The 23,778-nt window shown below is 39.6% G+C and overlaps 1 protein-coding gene across 1 annotated transcript in view; it reads left to right on the top strand.

Annotated features, from left to right (window-relative positions):
- The first annotated feature begins 7,158 nt into the window (after nucleotides 1-7,158).
- The window catches only part of GYS2 (glycogen synthase 2), a 48,795-nt gene continuing 32,175 nt past the window's right edge, over nucleotides 7,159-23,778 (top strand). The window contains exons 1-4 of the mRNA XM_032204737.1: nucleotides 7,159-7,279; nucleotides 16,958-17,139; nucleotides 18,904-19,095; nucleotides 19,883-20,068. Of these exons, the coding sequence (XP_032060628.1) occupies nucleotides 7,159-7,279; nucleotides 16,958-17,139; nucleotides 18,904-19,095; nucleotides 19,883-20,068 (681 nt within the window). The remainder of the gene's footprint in view (nucleotides 7,280-16,957; nucleotides 17,140-18,903; nucleotides 19,096-19,882; nucleotides 20,069-23,778) is intronic.

Genomic DNA, 23,778 nt, shown 5'->3' with positions numbered 1-23,778 from the left:
CTCCCTGTATGTTAGGCAAGTGAGGCTTCAGTCTCAAGTGTGATTAGCACTTACAATGAAGAAAAAAACCACCACAAATTACGCCAACATACTAACAAATCCCAAAGCTAGATAAATACGACACAATCTGTGCTGACCACAGAAAACAAGCGTGAAAGCTATGCACGTGTGTGTACATCTGTGAAAGTGTTTGTGTCTTTGTCCATGGGTCTGTGTTCTAGATGGGAGGACGGCACCATGTACAGTAGAGAGGACAGGCTAAACAGTGTTAGTCTTGCATTTTAGTGCTAAGTTAGAGACACATCATAAATCACATGAAAAATGTTGGTGTTTCTCAGAAATTGTGTTTACATGTGCCTATGTGCTCTTACACGTTTATCTCACAAAAGAACTTGGTGATTTTTTTTCAGTCTAATACCCAGCACCAGTCTGGAGACTCCCTCTCACAGAATGTGGGCTGAATGTCCGTCCTTCGTGAAGAGATCATTTCAGATATCTGAGGTGAACTAAAAAGGGAAACAATCCCAAATCTCTACTCACATGGGAAAATGACATATGCAATTCGTAGCACAGCTTTTATGCATTTAACAGTTCTTGGTCACTGCTGCATTTATTTCAAACTTTAAATGGGATGGCAACATTTTGATTTGCTTATCCAAGTTGCAGGATCCAGCTTACTTTCTGGCCAAGCTACCCTGGCATCTTTTTCCAAAGCCAAGTCCAAAAGGATTAAAAATAAAATTGCCTGTGGTGAACTGATGTCTGCAGGATGACTCTCATTCTCTCTCCTGGATGAAGCAGCAGAAGTCACAATGCTCTGCAGAGCTGTGAATGTCAGCCTCGCAGATCACTCAGTATGAACTCTTTTTTGGGGTGTCATGGAGTCCATGCACTACTTGCCTATTTGGGACAAAACTATACCATAGTTTTACTGAGAAAATTCCAATGTTGTCATATGACTTGCTGTAACTTAAGGTGCTTCACCACCTTGTCCCCCTGCTGGCCATTTCACAGGGTTGCTGCACTCCAAGGGTCAGCCACCCTCCAACAGGAGGGGAAAATTCCCCACTCATGAGATGTGGAACATAGGATGTGGGAGGTGTGGAACATTTTTTGGACTTGTACAAAGCAGTGGCGAATGTTGTTCCCTTGCAGCTGAAGATGCTGAGTTCAGATAGGTAATTAGGGCTGTCCCTAAGGCATTTCTGAACTCCCTGATCTTTCCTAAACTCTGTAATGACCCTAAATCTGCTAGAAAATGAGCTAATCAGAGAGATCAGCAAAGAGCTTTGTCCTCCAACATCTCTCTTCTGCTAACAAAGTCAGGGAACACTCAGCTGAGGGCTTAGTAAGCCTCACTTCTCATGATATTTGCAGAGCTCAGGAGAGCACATGTAGTACAGGTAAATGGTATCATATCGGAACAGACCAGCTGAAGGGTTCCAATTCCTCAACAGTTAAGGCCCTGATGATCTGATCTAAAATGGCAGTCATTGCAAGAAAAGCAGTTGGCAACACTGAGAAGCATTCCTATGCTGTTCTGAATAACAAGTTCCTTTTACTTTAATAGATATTCTGCTGTGGTAGGAAAACAAAATTGTTTAGCTCTTTGTTATGCCACATGACTGTTACTATCCTCTCATCAGTAATTACGATTTTTCTCTAAAACTAAATTATTCCTTTCATAGCAACCTAAATGTCATGAAGACCTGATTTTTTTTTTTTTTTTTTTTGAGTATTTTAACAGATACATAGGAAACATTTTGTAGTGCTGTTATAAAATAGTATCTATCAGTCTGTGCCTTCAAGGGGCTTATAACCATAAATATACAATTATTATTAATATGTTTGAGATTGAGGATTGAGTACAATTTGAGAGTATCAAAAACAAATGTTGGTAGTATATCACTTTTAAAGAGTGGATCTTATTTGTAGGGGCATAAAACAAAACTCAGCCACTCTCTTTCTCATTTCCTTGTTTCTTTATAAGAAACTTTCTTTATAAGAAACTTTCCTTAAGTTTCTTTATAATGGTTTGTCTAGCCTTGGCAGCCCACACTAGTGAGCTCCAAGAGCTCACTTTATTAAATATCCTGTCATTGCTCTTCATTTCCTCTCTTTCCTGCGTTTCTCAGCTTGAAGTAGGGGCTTTTCTTCCTGACAAAAATCCTCCACTTTGCTGATTGTCTTTTGATTCTCTTTCCATGCTCTTCATAAAACTAAGGTTTATAAACCAGGATTTAGTAAGAAGCACTAAACAGCCTTTTGGACAAAACATAACAAAACAACACAGCACAGATGTTGGATAATCATGTTAATACCATCAGTGCCACCTACTGCTCTATTTCTAAAGTACAGTGTGTGTACATAATTGCTACAAACCATTGTAACTTCCTCTTTATAAAACTTAACTAGATGTTTATGAATATTTTAAAAATCTATGTCTGATTTTTTCCTACATTTGACCTAGACACAGTTCTCATTACAAACTCCCACATATTGAGAGTGTTTCTTCTCCAGAGTGTACTTTCTCACTTGCAGTCAGGGGGGTTGAAGTTGATTTTCCAACAACAAACAATGTCCAAAGTGGTTCTTCACAAGGGACTGCGTGGTCTTTGGTCTGAAGCCAACATCCATAACTCACTTGCTGGGGTGATGTGCTGAGTTAGCTTTTGCAGAAAATTTTAATCTACCCAAATAGAAGGAATTAGATCAAAGCGAGTGGAGATGACAACAACACGGGAGGTAATGGTTTCAAAAAGAGCCTTATATAGGGCAGAGTGCATGTCATTGTCCCTGTCTATATCCACAAAACTGTAAAAGATTTAAAAAACAACAACAATACACATATTGTACAATTTCTCTTCAAAGACCTTTATGCAGCCTTCTTGTCTAGGATCCTTGCAAGCAATAATACTTCACTTCTGTGGGTTGAAAGAGAATTTGGTGGAATAACAAATGATGCCTATCTGAACTGAGTCATCTTACATAATGCATTACCAGAGAGCCTTTGTGTACTTAAGATAAGAGTAATAAGGGAACTGAAAGACTGGACTCAAAACCAGTTTCACTGGTTTCTAGATTTCTGGAAATATTTTCAAAATTGTTATATTTTATAAACTACTATTCTGGGTATGTTTCCATCTTTCAGCAGTTGTCCTTTCTGATACGTTAAAAAGGAAAAAAAAAAAAAAAAAAAAAAAAAAAAAAGTGTAGTCACACCCTGTCTCTATGACAAAAAATGGCACATTGCTTTATTGTTAACTGTGTCCCCTTTTTACCAATTGTACCTCAATGCACTTGGCATGGAAGGTGACTATTCTGTTCCTTTCTGCTCTTGGTGACTGTCCCTCCACTGAACATACTAAAAGTTTGCCCATTCTTACTGCCAGAATATAGCTTTTCTCCTAGAGAGCTCACTTTGCTATAGGATCACAGGCACAGGCATTACCTCATTAAGGACAGTAAATGTAAAAAATTTCAGATGCATCATAGAGACGCCAAACTTAATCATAGCAGGCCATAAATATAATGAACAGAGCCTTTTGCCCTCTAGCAATTAAGACCATTTGCAAGGATGAAAGTTTTTGAATGGGCTGTTGATCTAACCTTTCCTATGCACTTCATTTGCTTTTCCTTCACTAATAATAAAAAGCAGGTATCTGGGATGGCACTATATGATAAAAAGCTTCATTAAGACAAACAGATCAGATGTACTCAGAATATGAAGGAAAACTAACGTTCATAGTGCTATTGAGCACTTTTGGTCAGAAGAGCTGAAACGCTTAGAAGCTTGAGTATCATCTCCAACTCCAGAAAGGTAAAAACAAAGTTCAGAAGAGTTTCATGAGTTGCCCAGGCTTACACAATGACAGTGTTGCCAGTGGTTGTGAATTTTCTCATGATGTCTGATGATTCTTGCAAACCCATTCTCCAAGGCCTAAGGAGTTACATCACGTTTTTCCAACTCCAAAAAGTAAAAGTATCCCCCAACTAGAAACAAAAGCTAGAGAGGCATGATGCTTAGGAACCTGAGAATCACAGACTACATAAAGAGCTTAAAAAATGTATTACTACAACTTCAGTTCACTGTTCTAAAATTATTCACATGTTTTCTAGGCTCATCACAGCTTTTGAATGCTTGGGGACAATGGTATGTTAGTGAGCCAGTGTCACTGTTCATCTGGCATCACTGCTAAAGGTTTGCTTGCCATCTGTGGAGAGGTAACTGATGTGGGCAGGATAACTTCAACATCCTGACTGTGGCTCTATAAAGGACAACAGGACTCTGCCAGCAGTGATAATGGGGCTCATGCACCTGGAAACACAACCATTTTTCCTCTGGAAAGCTGGAGCTTGTGGTAGTTACTCATAACGAGAGCCATCAGGCACAAGTTCCTTGGGCATGGATCTCATTTTTGCTCTACAGAAGTAGGTATGTGCCACCTAGCACCATAAACTGAGCCACTGACGGTTTTGCTGGTGGATGGCTCTGCCTGGCATCCCTTCACCGGCTGGCGGTGTGGCCTAACATGGCTGCCTCAGCTGCTCGGCAGCCCACGGGCTGGATGGCAGCAACAGGGCCCAGTGAGCCAGTGACCCTGACTTGGAGTCAGGCTGTGGGCTAACCCTTTAAGATGCCCAGTTTTGCAGTGTGTCCGTTGACACTGGACTGATGAAACCCTGTGGGATTAGGATGGGCTTGTGTGATAGTTTGTTCTTGCCCTCTCAGCTAGGATGGCATTTTTGAGGCTTGCAGCCTTGCCCTCAGGGTTTCCAGATAAAAGTGTGACTCAGCAAAGTTGATGGTTCAGAAATGAGGGGACCCTTAAAATATAACGTCTTTTTCTTCAAATAACATGAGTTTTAAGCTATAGGATGATCTGCTTTCCTACTTATTCCACATAGTAAAAAACACAGCTTCTCCAAAAGTAATGATTCTCAGCTGGGCTTTTTTTCATAAAGTGATAAATAGCACAACTCCAACCACTGAGACAAAAAGACACGCAGCCCTGAATCTTGCCGTAGGCCAGCAGTAATGTCTTCCAGTTAGCCTAGAAAGAAAATCTTTTTATTCTCCCAAAGTCCAGCTGGGCCTGTGGGTGAAGTGGCACAGCATAGCTGAGCCCTTCTGGCAGCTCCTCTGACTGGAAAGGCAAGGCACGATTTGTTTTCACCTTCCTATCTCTCCTTATTCACCAGCAGTGCTGCTCTGTCTCTTTGGACGCTTACCAGGCTCTTTGCTGAGCCAGCTCTATTTCCTAACTTGTTAGAAAGGTTTTCTGTAACCTTAGGTTAGTTCTGAGAGCTGCTGTGAATGCCGTCTAAGTGCAGAGACAGCATGAGCAGTGTCAGTGGAAGAGTAAGTCTTTTGGTGATAATTAGCTGTTAAGATTGGCTCAGCTGTGTTATTGTATTACATTATATTATATTTGTATTGTATTGTATTATATTGTATTATATTATATTGATTGTATTGAGTGATTGTCTTCCAACAGACATGCATGCAGTCCCCTCTGCTCATTCTGGGCTGAAATTTGCTGCCTGGGAAACACTCCTGGGTTGTTTTCCAGCACCTTTTGCTGCTGGTAATGTCAGCTTCTCTCAAGTACTGCGACTACTGATTCACTATCATGTAAACCACCATTCTTGCAGTCTGGCAGCACAGTGAGAATATAAAGGGAAAAGTAAATGGTTATGCTGTGACAGAAACATTGGCCTAAGCCATAAGTTCACCCACAGCTCACGGAACTGTTTGTTTACAGTGTTCCCTAAATTTCTGTCCTTATTTCACAGAAAGCTGACCTCTATATGCAATTATGGGTATTGCAGTATTTATTACTGGTTCTTATATTGTAAAGAGTAGGAAGTCATGCTTTTCTTACACAGGTGAGCCACCTGTCTTCTAAACCAATCACTTTGGACTTGTTTTGTCTATCTGTGCTACTATAAAGTCCACACTTAACAGTGCAACATTATTCTCCACAATGGTAGTGATGCCCTGGATCTCACGTGGAGATTTGATCCATGCTGAATTCCAGATTTTGGTCAGGTTGTGGTCTAAGCTCAGAATCGGATTCGATCTACACAGCTGTCCCAGAAACACTGGGCTCTCAGCATAAGCACATAAGTATCTTCCCAGCAGGCAGCTGCTCTGTGGGGCTTTGAGGTTCTTAGGTTGCAAGTTGGAACTACAGCTCTGCAGGTGTGTGTACACAGCTTACAGTATCCCAGCTCTGTGCTGGAGCAAGACAGGGCTGTACTCTTTCCTGGGCAGAGAACCTGGGCCCAGAGGCCAGAGAAGAGCTGTGGCATAGAAAAAGAGAAACCAGCTGGAAAATAGGGGACCAGACCTGCAGAGAGGGCCATCAAAAATGTGTGCCAAAGTAGGGACAGAGCATTTGTGGTTCTGTAAAAGCTCTCGAGGCTGCAGGTTTGTTCTAGAGCAGAATGAAATCAACAGCTTGCACGGAGCAATAGGGACACAGCTGGAATTAACTGTGGAAAAAGGGTGTGAGGTAAAATAGTGCTTTGGGACTGATGAACTGAACAAGAATTAGGTAACAGTGCCTTACTTGGCAAGTCATCTAAGAGATATCTTGTAGAAAAAGTCTACTTACCCAGCTAGTGAGTGGCCAGCGGACAGAGAAGGTCCATGAGTGCTAACAGGCAGGGTGTATGTCAAGGGGAGGACTTGGGGGGCTGGACTCTAATCAGGTGGTGAACTCAAAGTGTCCTCCCTACTGGAGTTTGCTCAGGGCAGTGCTGAATTTACAGCTGTTGAGTTTCAGTCATTCCTGAGGTGGTAGCTAGTGAATGCTGTGGCTGGGAAGCTCAAAACTATTTTTTATGTCCCTCTAAGGAAAGAAGGAAGAGGCCTGGTCCCAAAACAGTCAAGACCTTTCTCAGGTCAGTCTTAAATTCTTACCTCTGCCCGCAGCTGCTTCTCAAGCCTTGAGGATTTCACTGAGCCAATTTAATGCTGGTGGTCAGACAGTTTAAACCCATTAGCTGCCAGCTATCTGAGTAAATTTTCTCCTCCCAGCCCAGTGCACTAGAAGACTACTCCAACCAAAACTGCAGAGAATTGCCACATTAACCGAACATTTGATAATAACTCTTGTGGCCTGTGTGGTGAGTATTTAAGGGCTGAAGAAAATGCCACTGGCTAGATCACTCTCCATGACCTCTCTTAATGGGCTTCCTCAGTGGGAGGATGAAGACCTACCAGTGGAAGATTTGTTGCTCTTTGAAGTTTCTTGGGAAGTTACCAACAAAGGTTTGTACAACACTCTGAGGAGTCAGCATGGCTCTTTTTATGGAATTTGGGGGAGGCACGAAGGACTTGGGCATTAAGGGCATTAAGGGGATATTGGGGAAGAGCTGGCTGCATGGTTGTATTGGAAGGAACAAATGTGGCATCCGTATGTGACTATGCTTGCTGTGTGTGGGCTGCATCTGTGTGTAGTTGTATGGAATGAGCGTGGTAGAGTCAGGATTTCTCTGTGTTTGTGTGTGCACATGATTCACCACCAGGGCTGCATAGTTTAAACAAACATCCAAGTGTTATGCCTGGGTGTGCATGCATATAGATATATAGACATTGATTAGTAAATATTTATCTTTTATCTTCCATGCAAATTCACTTGGGAATGTAATGTATGAGAAGTAGCTGTAAAACAGACACCAAATTCAGAGAAGTTTAGGAGTCTCTCAACCTTCTGCAGCAGTGTGGAGGAGAGGGAAGAGGACAAATTTGAAAGAAGCATAAATAAACATAGCTGCATAGAAGCCAGCGAACAAAAAGCAGATGTCAATGACCAGCAGCCTTTATGCCAACTGAAACCTTTTTGGACTGGTCTTTGCAAACACGGGTAGTGCCAGATATGGACTTCATGTTTTGTGCATGTGTACAGATTCAAAATCTGCGCAGTGCATACAGTTTTGCACACAAAGTCCACATTACTCATTATGCAAAGATCTTTCTGCCTCCATTTCTCATTCCCTCATCAAATCATCCCCCTTTCAGCTAGGTGTGGTTTACCAAGCAGGAACATGTTTCAGCTTTGTCACAAAAGTGAGTTAGTATGAGTAAATGATTGACCTGTGTGTCTTATTGTCCTGACAGATAAATAAAGAGATTAGTCAGAAGAGGGGATCTGTAATCTGTTAAGATTTTAACCCTAAAGGGGAACTGTGTGTGAGAGGAATAGACAGTTCTAGGATTTATCGCTGTAGCGAAACTGAAATTACTGTTCTGTGGTAGCTTCCGGTATTTAATCTGCACTTCAGTGCAATTTTACCTTGCTCTTATTAGTTTAGTGAGGAGTGTCAATACACAGAGGTAGTCCCAAACTTTTGCACTTTGAATCCCTGTGGGCTGATTTTTCATTAGTTTTAGTCACTCTTTTTTTGAGTTAATCTTCTACTGACAGAACTTGGGCCATGCAGCGTTTACTTTTGCATTATGCATGATGAGTAAGCCACTGGCAACCAGATGGCAGCAGAAAGCTAGCAAATTCAGGTGTTCTTGCTCGCATTTCTTAACTCCATGGTATATATATTTTCTGAGTCATCTGGACCCACTGGTTATAGAGATCATACAATATGTTTAAGAAAAAGTAAAACATAATTAGATTTATCTGCCTTTCTGTGTATATACAAAATGCTGAGAATCATTTAATCATTCATATAGCTCATACTGACTTATTAGTAGCTGTGTCATTTGACGCATTTATTATTCTAATATATTATGAGGTAATATTTACAAGTGAATAAACATTTTTTCCAATTAGTTTAAAAATAAGGTGCTGTTCATTACACCACTTATCAAACCCTTGCATTCAAATGAAGCTGACTCAGCTAATCATAGCAAACAATATCTTCATTAGAACTGGATCTCTGTTCAAATATTCCATTAGCCGACCCTGACTGGAAATATTTATGCAAAAATTCTTTAATAAGGCCATTTCAGCTTATTTTTCTGTTAAATTCTTGATACGGAAGGCTATTTCTCTATATGTTCCATGCACTTGAATGTCAAAGTCACATGGTGAAATACTGTTCCCTGGTGACCTAAGTTTTATAAACAGTTCTTGGAAAATGCTAGGGCACTGTGCTTCTTAGGAGAGAGTGTAGCCAACAAAATGCAGGGAGAGTCATCACAAAAGATATACAGGCTTAGAAAATATTAGCTTACACTGTATTTTTCCTGTCTCCTTCGGCATAAGGAATAATTGTTCATTTGTCTAAATAGCCTGCCCCACATAGATTTAATACTGCTACATATTTTAGTGTTTTAGTTTTAATGTTGCTAATATTGAGGGAAATGTAAGCATTAGCTGGGCTTATCGTCTGACAAGTTTGATCATTTAACATGACGGTTTATTACTTCTTTTATGGCAATGAAAAGTTGTATCAGGGTAGTTCAGTGTGAAGTTTCTTCACACTGCTAAAGTGGTGTAACGTTGCTGCTGCCTCCAGGAGGGAGTTCAAGGCTTTTTATCAACTTTGGCTATGGGTTCATTTCCTTCATGACTGCTTCATATTAGTTCCTCCTTTTCTTTGTGGCAGTGACAGTTAGACTGAATATCTTCTTCCCTATTACTCCTCAGGGAGGAACATGCTACCAGAGCTTACAGATGGGTATCTGTTCACACTCTTGTAAGCAGTACCCTTTACAGCTAGCTCTGCTCAGCTGTTTTTTCAACCTCACAAATATATTCAGAGCTTGAGGATGATGAAGGGTCCTGCAGATTGGAGTATATCCGATTGTGTAGTGTGGGAAGGTCTTCATGTGCCAGGGTGCTGATGGGGAGAGAGGGTTTACTGTGATTTCCTTGAGCAGGAGATGAGGCTGATCGATGCTGTGGCACTTGATGCAGCTCTAGGGAGGGATGAGTCAGCTGTATGGATTAAATACTCGGAGATCTACAGGTATCTATTATTTCCAGAGTCTCATAACTTCTTTCTCAGCAGCTGGCACAGTGAAAGTGTCTCTGTTTTTTAAGTCTAATTCATATAACACATGCTCTATCTAGGCAAAGTTTTCTTCTTCATCATGCTTACTTTTTATATGGTGTTATGGTGCTGCCTGTGCTAAGTGACATCTGACGTGTTGGAAAGCACAGGCATTTTGGTTACTCTTCTTTCTTCTTTGTTTACATCCTCTGGCTGGTGCAAGCAAAGACAAGGTAACTGAAGAAGATAGTGAAAAATAAATTAAAAAAACTAATTTGCAAGTGTGACTCTCCCTCCACCTTCCCCCAAGTCATGTGAAAAGGAATTTTCCACTTAAAACATGAGCACAATGTTGAAATAATCTTGCATTTAAAGTCCACTGCCAGAGATGTGACAAAAGTGCAGTTTGTGATGCAAGATTTTCTCACTTTATTTGACTTTCTACTGATGGGCAAGTCCCACAATGTGAAGTGAATCTACTGTGTTTCTGTGGCAGAAAGGGAAAAAAGATGAGCCCCAGTGCACTGCCATGCCACGTGGTCTGGTAGTAATCATGGGGAAGCTCTGCTTCTTTCACCTTTCCTTTCCCTTTTCTCCTGGACAACATGCTTCAGTAAAACTAGGTGTGATCATATCTCCGTGCATGTTGCACTGGAGGACTGGTTTTCTTTCCTCTGTAACATGAAGACGGATAAAACTGTAAGGACAGGAGCGCAGACCAAGTGGCTACAAGCTTTGTAGATCTTGTGTCCAAAGTTCCAGAGATTGAAGTTGTCAGCAGGGAGCCAGAGGCCATTACTTGCTGCAGCAGTCCTGGAAATTTTCCACAGTGATCTTTTATCTTTGCTCCCTCCTCTTCAACCTCTTTTAAATGTTTTCCCCACTGATAATTGAAGTATTTAATCTGGATAGAGGAGAAGTCTAATCTGTAAATTGCCATAACAATTAGTTATGTAGGGTAGTGGGTTTTCTGATACATTAATGGGAAGGGGCTGCAAACTTTCAAAATTTGGTCTGTGCCTTTAAAGTGACTCCATGGATACTCAGATCAGTATCTCCTTCTGCTGTACTTCTTAACAGCTTTTAGATAGAAAGTAGAACAGTGCTTAAAAATGCTGGGCAGGTGGCCAGTTTGTATCATCATTCAGCTGTGGACAGATTAACTCAAGAGTCACTGGTAGATGAATTAAGTATTTTTTTCCATCCCTACTGGAATGAAGACTCTACTAAAAACAAACCTTGTTTCAGGTCCCCACGGAGCAGAGCTCTGTATATAGTTTCTCTGGTGAAAATCTGTCCCTTAGAAATTAAATCCTGTATTCTCTGAAGTCAGTAAGACCAGAACTTCATCCCCTCTGTGTTAAATATCTTTCCATGATGAAAGTTGCTTGGGAGATGGTGAACTCTGGAGTCTGTGACACACGAGAGCTAGCACACTTTAGGGATTGAGAATATGTTACCATCTCTCTTATATAATTTTATAAGATACTCCTGTTATATCTATGTATCTATCATATGTATAGATAGACTGGTATGTATATATGTATGGATATATATATATATATAAAAAAAAGAAAAAACATATTCTTATAGGAAACTTAACATAAGCACCGCATCAAAGCCCTTTGCATTTTTACAGTCTGGTGGCATGCCAGCTTCAAAGCAACCTCAAATGCAGTCCTTTTTATTCAGGGTGATGCACATAGGAATAGCTTCTGTATTGTGGCCACCTGTCATAAATTTCAGTGTTTCAGGGTTATTACAAAATATATTTGGAGTGCCAGAATTTCAAAGAATATGGAGAACTTTTATCTTCTGATGAGTCCTAGCCACAAAAAGTAGCCAAAAATACATGAAAAGCATCTGCTATCTGAAGAGGCAGTGTATTTTTCACTTGACATATTGTACTCTAAAAATAGTGCCCAGATACACAAATAAATAAATAAATAAATAAATAAATAAATAAATATCCAACCAAACATTAGAAGAAATGAGTTCATGCCTAATTTTATCACGTTTGTAGATCAGAGATACATTAGGATGGGAAGGGGGGTGGGGTGGGGTGAAAGAATAGCTGATATAACTAGTAATTGCAGCAGTAAAGTCAGTTTGAATCATGAGCCTGGGATCCACTTCCCTCTTGGGTTGCACCCAGGAAAGTATCTTCAGAGTGGCCTGGTGAGGCTGTGGGAAAGCAGCTGAAGTGCCCTGGGAACAGCTTGATCCTCTGCCTCTGTAGCATAGGTGTGTGGGGAAGAGCTCCTGCATGGTCCTGGAGGTGGTCCTGGAGGTCGCCACTTATCTCCATCTCAGTTGCATAGCTTCTCTTTCTGCCTCTCTACTTCCTTTTTGGTTTCTGTGGCTGCTTGCCTCTCTCCCTCCACAATGTGGGGTGGGTGGGAGAGCAAGTAAAATGAATGGTGGGTATTTCTGGCAGCTTTGAGAAGTTTTGGCAATTCATGCTCAAAGGGTCCTACCTCCAGAAGCCATTTTTTAGTAATGCAGTTCCTGTGTATTCCTGCAAGTTGCGGCCACATCTCATCAGGTGACACAAAGCATTTGCAATGAGTCTTTGCATATAATAGCTTGCAACAGAAAGAGCATGTCTTCTGCAGGGTTAGATCTTGCACAAAGATCTCCAGTTGCACAATGACGTTTCCACTTCTGCCTATGCTGTCCTCAGTAGTGATACAGTATGGGGAGACTGTTCTTGACTCATAGGCCTTTTATTTATTTAGATAGATCTGATGTCTGTCTTTGAAGGCTCTAACTACTGCTTGGATTTTAAATATGCAGCAGAAGTAATGCACCAGGACTGAAAGAAGTAAATGCCTAGTGAAATGCAGATAAATTTTCAGATAAATTTATAGTAATGGCAAAGTATATGAAAATATTCAAACTTTAAAAAATAATTGTATGAAATATTTTCTGAGCAGATATTTTGTTCTCATCTACTTTCTAGAGAGGTCACCAAAAAAAAAAAAAAAAAGTAAGACTGTTAAATAGACAAAGTCCTTATTTCCCAAACATTTTAGTTCTCCTGTCCATGCCAGTTTATTTTTCCCTGGGAAAAAAAAAAAAAAAAAAAAAAAAAAAAAAGAGTGGATGGAAATAAATGGGGAGAAAGATTTGTTGTTAATTTCTTTTTTAACTTGATTCCATTTTTCTGGCAGAAAAGTTAAAAATAAATTTTAAAAAGAAATAATAGAAATATGTTTATTTCAAGGACATTTTAAAACTATCAGAACTTAAAATATTGAATAAAACATTTTGATGGAGATCAAAACACTATATTAGCCCTTTATCGACATTTTACTGGTAATGCTCCATGTTTACAATGTTTATTTATGATCTGAACCAGTTCTGTGGATCTGATGTCTCCTGATACTGCATCTCTTTTTTATTTTGTCTTTCATTGTTTTAAAACCCGTTTCAGATAATAAAACTTCAGAGACTGAATACAGAAACTTAAAATGTTATGAGATTTTCATATATTCTTGTTGTTTGGAAAGGTTTTCTTTCTACAATATGAACTTAAAACATCTGATTGAGTAAGAATCAGGAGGTTTACTAAATTGTTGGAAATAATTTGAGAATTCTGTTACGGTTTGCATATTTACTTTCAGCTTAAGTCTTACTTGGTAGAATGTGTAATAGGTGGCTTCCTAACAGGGGTATTTCCAGTGAATTCTAAATAACCTCACAGATGTAAGACATCTCTTCACGATATATAATATATTCCTTGAATTTGTTTTGGGAAAGAGTAATTTCTAAAGTCAATACGTTATTTTAGACATTGTTCTTTTCTTCTCAAGATGTCTTTTTTAAGTTCTGCCTAACCCTTTCAATATATATAGTTTTACTTGCCCACTTCTCCCTGTGAATTAAAGCTTACACAAAGATGTCCCTTGTAAGCCATATTGCTACAGTAAGTAAAGACAAAAGCAAGTTTGGGGACCAGGTAAACCAGAGATTCTATTGCAGCTATCTTCTGAAGAGTTTTCACAGTTTATAAAATTTATTCTTTTGGTTTATCCTAAGTACTTTTTGTTGCATTTCAGGCAAAACAGTGCCCTGAAATGTTTTTTACAGTGTTGTGCAATAAATTACAGTGTTAGACCACAACATACTCTCCACTTTTTTTGCTCAGAATAGGCCTTCCATACATCTTCGGCAGGACATGCTTCAGGACAGAGAGTGATGCTAAGCAAAACCTTATGAAAAGGAACCCTCAGCTGTTGGCTTTACCTAATGAAGTCCCAGACTCTGTTCAGCTCCTGCACCGTAGCTTTATCGTTACTCTTTCAAAAGCAGTATCTGTGGAAACTCAGCTGCCTTGCTGATTGCGGTGTTGAATGCCTTGCAGTGTGGAAGAGGCTGCTCTTCACTCTTGTGCTGGTGGGGAAAGAGCCCTGCACCACTCTTGTCATACATGGCTTTATCATGTTATCTAGGATCTTTCTTTGTGCAAATAGATATATCCTCTTTTCCTTGGGGTCACCAGGCACAAAAATCTTCCCTTATTATAAGCCTAGTATTTCTGCCAGTTAAAACCAACTAGTTTCATGACTGAGATTTCTACCAACACCATTATTTATCTGCATTAAAGCATCCTGTGTTCATGTAATGCATTTACCATCCCGTAAGGAGAGCATTTGTGTCATTATAACTGCATCACATTGTGAGTTGAAACTTATGATTTGTCTCATATCATTAGAAGTGTGTTTACATGAATATAAGGTATTCAAGTAGTCTCTCAGCCTGTGAGCAGAGGAATTTGGAGGGAATATATGGTGTCACTTTCCTAAAATTTCTCTAAATCCCTGTCCAGAGCAGTCATGGTAGAGCGTGATGATTGTGAGTTAGTTTCTTAGATTTCTGGTCCTAATGAAGTGTAGAAGAATCTGATGCATAGATTTCCTTCTGAAGTTCCACATGTCTATCATGTGAAACTCCTCAGCTATGGGATAGATTTAAGAACATATACCTATGACAGTCACATCTTCTTAGATCTTGAGTTACTATGTAGGGTAATAATTTATAGTTCTTTATAGTTCTACTTAGCAAGCTGGTAGATCGGGACTATTTGTTTTCATTTGTAAAGTAGCTAGAACTCTGAGACACCTTGGCATATAAAAAAAAAAAAAAAAAAGTAAGACTAGGGACACTTCAAGCATTTCAAGCATTCAGAACAAATGGAATACTTGTAAAGAAAAAGATTGTAAGTGCAAAATTTCTTTTATAGGAGCAAAATTAAAAAACAAAACAACAACAACAACAAACAAAACAAACAAACAAACAAAACCACACCATATCTCTGGTTGCTGAGTTTCTTAGAGCTAAAAGATACCAAGCTTGACAGGCTTTCTGCAATTCTCAGATGATACAGTGTAATTAGTCTGGGAACTAATCTCCCAAAGTGCTGAGCAACTTCATCTGCTCTGCTGTAAATGGTGGTTATATGGGTCAGATTTTTAAGGAGACTCGGGTAACCTGTGAAGATTTTATTGCCATGTGCAGTTGGATGTGGTGCATCTGCATCTCTGAATACTCAAGTACCTTTTAAAAGTAATTCTGGAGTGCCTGCTGTTAGTCACTGGCAATTTACAGTGCTGACTCCTTATGTATTTTGATGACTACTGAAAAGCATAACACACTCTTCATGCCTGCAGTATTACTATACATTTCTAGATTCAGTGGAGGATGACATTTTGAAGTAGGAACCCTAATTCTTTTCCTGTCGTTCCTGGGTCTGCAAACTTTGTTTGCTTTCATATACTTGCTGTGTTTCATTTGCCTTACCCTGTTTGAAAATCATCAGAGCTATGCCAAACATTTCTGATATATAGCAGTGGCCTAGCCTCTTCTCTTCTCTTGCTGTCTTCTTGAAGGATCTAAGCAATCACTGTTGTTCTGTATTTGTGGTGGAGGAAAAGGCCTATGCCTGCCACCACAGGTCCTGTGACAAAGGTGGGTTGCAAGGCTGCCCTGTCACTGCATGGCTTACAGGGACAGAGGTGGAAAACAGGGAGGGAAGAGCAGCTAGTTGACTCTTGCATACTGTGTTCAAGACTAGATAGATCTGTATTTACTCATCAGGGGATGTTGCAGTCCCATCCTCTTACATATTTAATACAGCACTTATTTTTAAAATAGACAATACTTTGGTGGAAGGTGCTGCACACATTTATATTGGCAATGTAGGCTACACTTGTTTCAATTTTAACAATTTTAGATTGGTGATAGAACATGAAACCTCTTGCTTTGAGGATTTGGGGTTAAATCTATTTTCATGGCCAGTAGTCAATGAAATTCATCTCTCCTTCTACTTCTCTCAGCGATTTGTGTGTAGTGCCAGCTCAGTTGTTACCACATGTACATGTACTTCCTCGTCACAAAGAATGTGGTTGAAAAGGATAACTTCTGCAATAGAAGAAGCAGCAGGCTGCACTTGGGATGCAGTATAATTAAGATTTGGCATGTGAAAGCGGAAGCAGGTACCTCAGGATTTGAATTCCATAGTCTGAATGTAAAGACTTCAAGACCTGAACGGGGAAGGGGGGCAACATAAAAGAACATATTGGATGAATATTTGTGGTGTGACTACATGTATTAACACATGAAAGAAATTTAAAAAATAAAAAGACCACAGACTTAGATAAAAGTAGTGGTTAAGACTAGAAAGCATCCGTTTATGATTAGAGGAGGATTTGAGGGAACCCATATGCCGTCACCCAGAATTTAGCAAAGTGTTAGAATGCCATTCAGGAATTACTTGTGGTCTGCAATGAGTGCATACTCCTGAACTGAGTGGTGAAGTTCTGGTCCCAACAGACTGAATTCTGATTTATTTGAGTCTAGGTTTCAGTTAAACTCTGAATGTGTGAACTGGCTTAACTAGTGGAATATCTGACCCCCAGGTTGGTTGGTGCTTATTCCAGAGCTTCGTGGCCCATGCCCATTTCTAATTTTTGTTCTTTGTCATCTTCTTTTGCAGTGGGAGGCATTTACACTGTGATCCAGACAAAAGCCAAAATTACAGCAGATGAATGGGGTGAAAACTATTTTCTGATTGGTCCCTATTTTGAGCACAATGTGAAGACTCAGGTGGAAGCATGTGAGCCTCCAAACCCAGCAGTTAAGAAGGCAATGGACATCATGAAAAGCCAAGGGTGTCAGGTAAATCAGATGTGCTACTGCTTCCCAGGGCAACTAAGCTGACTCTGAGTAGATTACAGTTTTGGTTAATGCTCTCGTTATTCCACTTGACACAGCAGTCCTGGTCAATGTCACAATGGGAAAGGCTCAGATTCTACTATTAGAACAGCAAAGTCAATTCATTAAAGGTTATTTTTGAGGAGGAACTGGTTTATCCAATTACAGGTTTTAACAGTCATTTATCTGGAAGACTACTTAACTGGATTAATGACTTACTTCTCCAGCCTCTAAATGCAGTGAGATTTTACTAGATATAATACGACCTTACTTTGACTGAACCCTTATATTACCTTTGGCGTTCTTGTGCTGTTGCAGAAACTTAGAGAAAAGCATTTCATCATCTCACAATTTTTCTTAGGTAGCACTATTCTGAGTTGAAAGAGAGACGTGGACAAAACACAGGCAGACTTGAGAAAAGCACCCAACTGATAATATTGGGGTTAGATCTATTGCATGTTGCCTCTGATACTTACAGAGGGATGACTCTGCAAGCTGTGTAATAGTCCTTTGCTTGGAAAATAGCAAAAGGCTTGTGGGGCAGATTAATTGCAATGTTATATATATGCTTCATGCTGCTCCAGCATACATTCAGTTTAATCAGCCAACTCTGCCAGTCTAACATGTACATTGTGCTGCTGGAGTATTCATATATAGCAGCAGATCTGTCCCAGGTACGTCAAGTATAGCTTTGATCTCTAATAATGACGCTTTAGTTTCCAGGAGCTGCGCTTATCCTATTAACATTTGTGACTGGATTTTGCTTATGTATCACAATGGATCCCTTTAAACGAGGGGACCTAAGAATGCTTCCAAACTTTTCTGGTCAGGTGTGTTCCTTGCTGCAACCTGACTCCATATTTAGATAAAGCCAGGGTTCAAAAAGTCTCCCTACACCTTTGACCTCATTTTCCTGAGTAAGAAACCTGAATAGCCTGTAATAAGTATACAGGGAGCTGAGCATCCTTCACACACTTGTCTTTGTTACAGCCTGTAGTTTTTGTGCAAATGGATCTAAGAATTTTCATCTAATTGTTTTTAAGACCTGTCCTCTATCCAGCCTGTTCTGCATCAGGGCTGGGTTCCCTGGAGGTCGCAGAGGTTGGTGAATGAAAAGAGATTGAACAGCAGCATAAAAGAGTCATCTGTGTGGGGTACAGAGTATAAACTGCACTAGCCTACCTATAGTACCTCATTCTCTGCAGATAATATGCCTCTGCTGCTGTAGCCATTTTGGTTCAGAAGAATTAAGGTAAAATAATTTGACTGTACAGACTGTAGTGTGTATCCAGCTGTGTATTGTGGCCTTGTGACAGTTCAGTCTATTCTCCTTGTTGGGCAGGTAGGTTATATCACTGGAGTTAAAATTCTGTTAGAGATACTTAACTGTACTGATGCAGATAGTGCAGGAAAGCTGTTCTTTGGGGGGCTGACATGTATTTACGTATTCTGACGCTTTCTGATTGTTCCTTCCACTCTGCCAAAGGGCACCAACTGCACCATGTGGGCAGAATGAGGAAATGTAATGTAGTTTCCTTTTACCCCTGCCTTTGGTAACATATAACTCCATGTATTTTGCAAAGAAAACCACAAATCTTGTGTATGTAGGACTATGATCATATTCCTTATGTAAAATATTTAAGATTTGATGGATAAAAACACTTACGGAAATTGTTTTTTACATTCACTTTAACATTTAATTCTTATATCCTTGCCTCTTTCCTGTAGGTCTTTTTTGGAAGATGGCTGATAGAAGGCAGTCCATATGTCTTGTTGTTTGATATAGGATCAGCAGCCTGGAATTTGGATAGATGGAAAGGCAAATTTTGGGATGTTAGCAACATTGGGATCCCTTTTCATGACCGAGAAGCCAATGATGCTGTGATTTTTGGATCATTAACAGCCTGGTTTTTAAAAGAGGTACATTTTTTAAATCTAGAGTTTTTAAATCCTTTGGTTTTGTCAGCAAGGCAGAAGAACTTTGGGATGTAATTTCTATTCTTCCTCCAGTTTGAAAATTATGATTTTTAAAAAGTCAATGCATGATCTAGATCAAGTTTGGATTTATAACTTAACACTTTATTTTTCCATGGGGATCCCAATATGAAATGTGCTGTGTCTTTACTGTCACTTCTCCCTCTGTTTCTTCTCAACTCCTTTGTCACTGGATGCTCTTACAGGTAAGACCTCAAACTCTCTTTTCCTCTCCTACCATAGCCAAGTTGTCACATTCACAAACTGTCCTTGAAGCCAGTAAGCAATGTATCTCTCAGCTGCTAGATTCTACCTTGCAGAAGTGATACAGACAGAATGACAGCACTGTGACTTCACGTTACTCTGCCACAGCCCACCCGAAGACAGGAAACTGTCAGTCTGCAGAATCATCTCTGTCACAGGTGCTCATGATTTCCTTATCCAATGAGAGATTAAACAGCAGAAAAGTAAGTCAAAAGAATAGAGAGTGACTGTCCTTGCCTGAGAGCTGCCCAACACTCAAGGAAGGATACTGTTCTGAGGCACATGTGCTTTGTGGTCTAAGGATTAGGGATGATTGGAATCAAGACACATGACCATTTAAAATACTGTACTATTTTGTCATATGAAAGAAAGAAAGCACACAGAAGAAGGCATGAAAGAACATTTCTGAGGTTGTGATGATGAGCAGGATAATGTGTGTTTAATATGTGTTCTTTCTAATTGTTTTCAGCTTTCCTCTCAGTTTGATGACAAGCCCAACATAATAGCTCACTTCCATGAATGGCAGGCAGGAGTGGGTTTAATACTGTCTCGATCTCAGAAACTTCCTGTTGCCACAATTTTTACTACCCATGCCACTCTTCTTGGGAGATACCTGTGTGCAGCCAGTATAGATTTTTACAACAACCTTGACCAGGTAAGAGATATTTTACTCATTCCTTCTTTTTTCAGCTAATCAGTTCCTGATTCCTTTTCTGTTTACTGCATTACACTATGTATTGTACATTTTTGTCTTGTGTTATCACTTATGATTGAACAAATTTAGGATTGCACAGCAGAGTGAGAGATAGATCATCAGTTCCAGGGCAAAAGAAATGTACAGGCTGCCCAGAGAACTTGTGGATGCCCCACCCTGCAGGTGTTCAAGGCCAGGTTGGATGGGACTTTGGGCAACCTGGTCTGGTGGGAGTTGTCCCTGCCCTTCCAACCCAAGACACTCTATGATTCCATGAATCTATGAAATGGTAAGACCCTGTGGTGTCTAGGTCCAAGTACCTTTGTCTCTGTGCCATCTGTCAAGTCCTAAAGCTCAGTGAAGCCTGGAATACTTGTGCGCCCTTCAGTTAACTTTGGTTACCAGACTTGCACTGCTGAGTACTGAAACTCACTCAGCCTTCAGACAAGTCAGTGGCTTGGTTCATTCTGCTAATATATGAAGTAATATTGTAAGAGTATGGGTTTGCCAACAGAGATTCTTAACCTTCTTTTCAATGATTTGAGGTATTTTCAAAAGCCAGGGAAGAGTTACAGGGCCAGATATCACCACAAGTCAAGTGCCATTGAGAATCTTCCCCTTCTTGTTCAGGGAAGGCAATCAACTCAAGTAATGTATGCTACCTTTTGTGAGTTAGTTAGCACAGTGAGTAACCAGTAAATGTAAAACCCAATCAGCTGTACTCAGGTGCAGCCTAACAGCACTCTAATGAAAATAGTGAGTACCTCTCCTCATGCTGAAATTACCCTGGAATAGCATTAAATGTTTTTGTTTGTTTGTTTCCTTTCCCTAGCCTACTTCTTAATTCTCCCAAGTCATTAGAAGTCCTTCTACTTTCAAACTTTCCATGTTAGGCTTTGTTTGTAACTGACAAATGTAGGAAGCATTTTCTGAGTTCAAAAGACCCACATCTGCTTCTGGGAATTCTTGCATGTTGTCTAGTGGTTTTGGTTTTCGCTGTTCTCTTTCCACTAAAAGCATAACATAAACAAACATTTCAAGGACTCAGATGTCTTTAGTACTGCCTTCAGAAGAGTTACATTACATGATCTGAGATTTTTGATGTGGTTACAGACAAATTGAGTACAAGAGATATTTTTTTCATTCTACCGTGAATTGAGGTAGAATTTACTACGTAGCAGTAGTTAAAAGGCTAAATCAACTGCCTTATTTACTGTCAATGCATTTCTTTGGCTAGAATCAGTGAAGAAAATGAATTTATGAATGTATTGGTAACACATTTAATGTTCATTCCACAGTGTGTCAAGCTTCAGTGTCTCCCAAAGACAAAGCCCAAGCAGTAGTGTGCTACTGTCCTTATTCAGGAGCGCAGAGTACACTGCCATTCCCTTGTACTGCAAGGAAGCAGGCACTCACCTTACTCGTCTTCCCACCTTCCTAAAGGCAACTACTAAATCACACAAGGAGTGAAACTGTCTCTACTCATTTACAGATATGCATGCAGGGGTGCAGCATGGTAGTATGTTAGGGGAATTCTCTCTGCCCGGTCAGTGCAAGGCAAATATCCTCATATTACCATCTGTCTCCTTCTATCACGTAAGAAAACTAGTCCCATAAATTAGATATTATTGCTAGGTGCGTTAATGAGGCAGCATGAATAACCCAGTCATGCTGTCATATGCAGATTTCAGGAGTCTAGATGTTCCTACTCCCTTGTATTCCCACTTTATGTATACATGCAAAATCTAGCTTTCAATCTCATTACATTATTTTTCTCTGGACAGCAAGATTGAAATAACTAAGATCATGTAGTTTCAGGTTTAACACTTGAGAAATTGGGGACTGTTTTGCAGAAACGTTATTAATTCACCCTTGTATTCTTAAATGTAATTTGTTAGTGAGGAAGTCACAGTTTAAAAAAAATAAAAAGGTATTTAAAATGAAAATTAGAATTTTAAAAAAAAGAATGCTAATAGTTTAACGAACTGAAGCTAAATATACTGTGTCAGAAAATTCTCTTCCTTTTGTAGAGGATGTTCTAAAAAAGTTTATGCTTTGTTTTGTATTCTGTTCTATCTGGTGATCTACAAGAAGCCTCACAAAATAGTCTGCTTTTCAAAAAAACAACTTTTTTTTCTTCATGATGACTTTGGGGGCCTTAACCTTGTCTGTGTACTTGAAAGAAAGTCATGAACTTGCATCTGAGCAGATGTACAGATTTTAGTATATTTATATACCAGTCCCAGTATTAGGATTTTTTTTTTTTTACTGTTCACACATGACATGATTGACTTTATGTGGTAAGTTACTGTGCATTCTGCTGCAAATCTTCACAAATCTCACTGGTAACTATCAGCTATGTGATAATGTTATGCTCTCTGTGTAGAGATTGACATTTAAATATATTATTAATACAAGAAATGATGCAAAGCTGTTACACTACTGTTTCACACACTTAAAAGGTGCTAAAGCTCTTCCTGACAAAGTTAACATTTAGTAAGAGATCAGATATCTTAATGAGGGTTCCTTTGTCTGTAAAAAGGTCAACCTGGCCCAAAAGCTTGTTGAGAAACATTAGAGGTTGATCTAGAGTGCAGCAATTAAATGGTACAGATAGGCAATTCTTCAGAGGCTGTTCTTGCTGCTGTCTTCTAGTAGTGAACTATTAAGGTAAAACAAGTGATTTGTCCAATGATGAAGATTCTCCAGGGCTTCCTAATGTTTAACCTTTGGATGAGACAATATGCTTTTAGCTCATGGGAACTTACCCAAGAATTATAATAGCTTTTTTTTTTTTTTTTTTTTTTTTTTCTGTTTTGGTGCCATTGCATAATTTTCTTTAAGGCATAACAATAAACTTTAAGTTCTCATTTTTGTTCAGCTTTTCATGTTTAGAATATATTTTCCACCAGCTTTAAGCACAGCAGCTGAGAGAGGTGGGAAAGAAACAACTGTGGTATGTGCTGTGCCACATATCACAGAGAAGTCATTGCATCATTGCAGCACTGAAGGAAAAGGTATGGCCTAGCTGTGCTTGGAGAGAATTGAGCATAAATAGCCCCTGCAAAGAAAAGAGGAAACCTCATGTTCCCTTTTCTAGTCCTCAACAGAAAAGCTGGGTTTGAATGCATGCTAGAGAGAGCTGTACTTTGGTCGGTGAGGCTGCTCTGCTGCAATGTTCAAGAAGAATTTAACAGTGGAGATTTTTCATGATACCGTGGTGGTTAGATGCATGAGTAAAGATACTTACCCAGCAACTTCAAAATTTTCACTCTCCCTCTCCCTCCACTTTTACAGTGCCCTAGATGTGTGTGATCAGCGTGTTCTTTGTCACTATAGTATCTCCTGCTAGCCCTGACACTAGCTGACTCCCTGCCTTTCCTCCACTGTCCGCCAGCCTTGCGGTCTTTGTGCACATGCATGCAAACACATGTGCACACATATGCATTCAGCACTCTTTCACTTCAGTGATATTACACCCCCGTAATATCCTGTAATATCCCTGTAATATCCCTGTAATATCCAGTGATATTACACCCCTGTAATATCTTCTGGCACTGCCAGAAGATACAAGCTGAGTTGAAAAATCTCTTTTAAAAATGTGGAGGATTACTGATATTTATTTTCCTTTTCCAGATTCTACAGTGGAAAAAATACCTCTTTGATTCACC

This window comes from Aythya fuligula, chromosome 1, assembly GCF_009819795.1.
Source record: "Aythya fuligula isolate bAytFul2 chromosome 1, bAytFul2.pri, whole genome shotgun sequence".
NCBI classification, from domain to species: domain Eukaryota; kingdom Metazoa; phylum Chordata; class Aves; order Anseriformes; family Anatidae; genus Aythya; species Aythya fuligula.
This window is presented reverse-complemented; position numbering and strand designations above follow the sequence as displayed.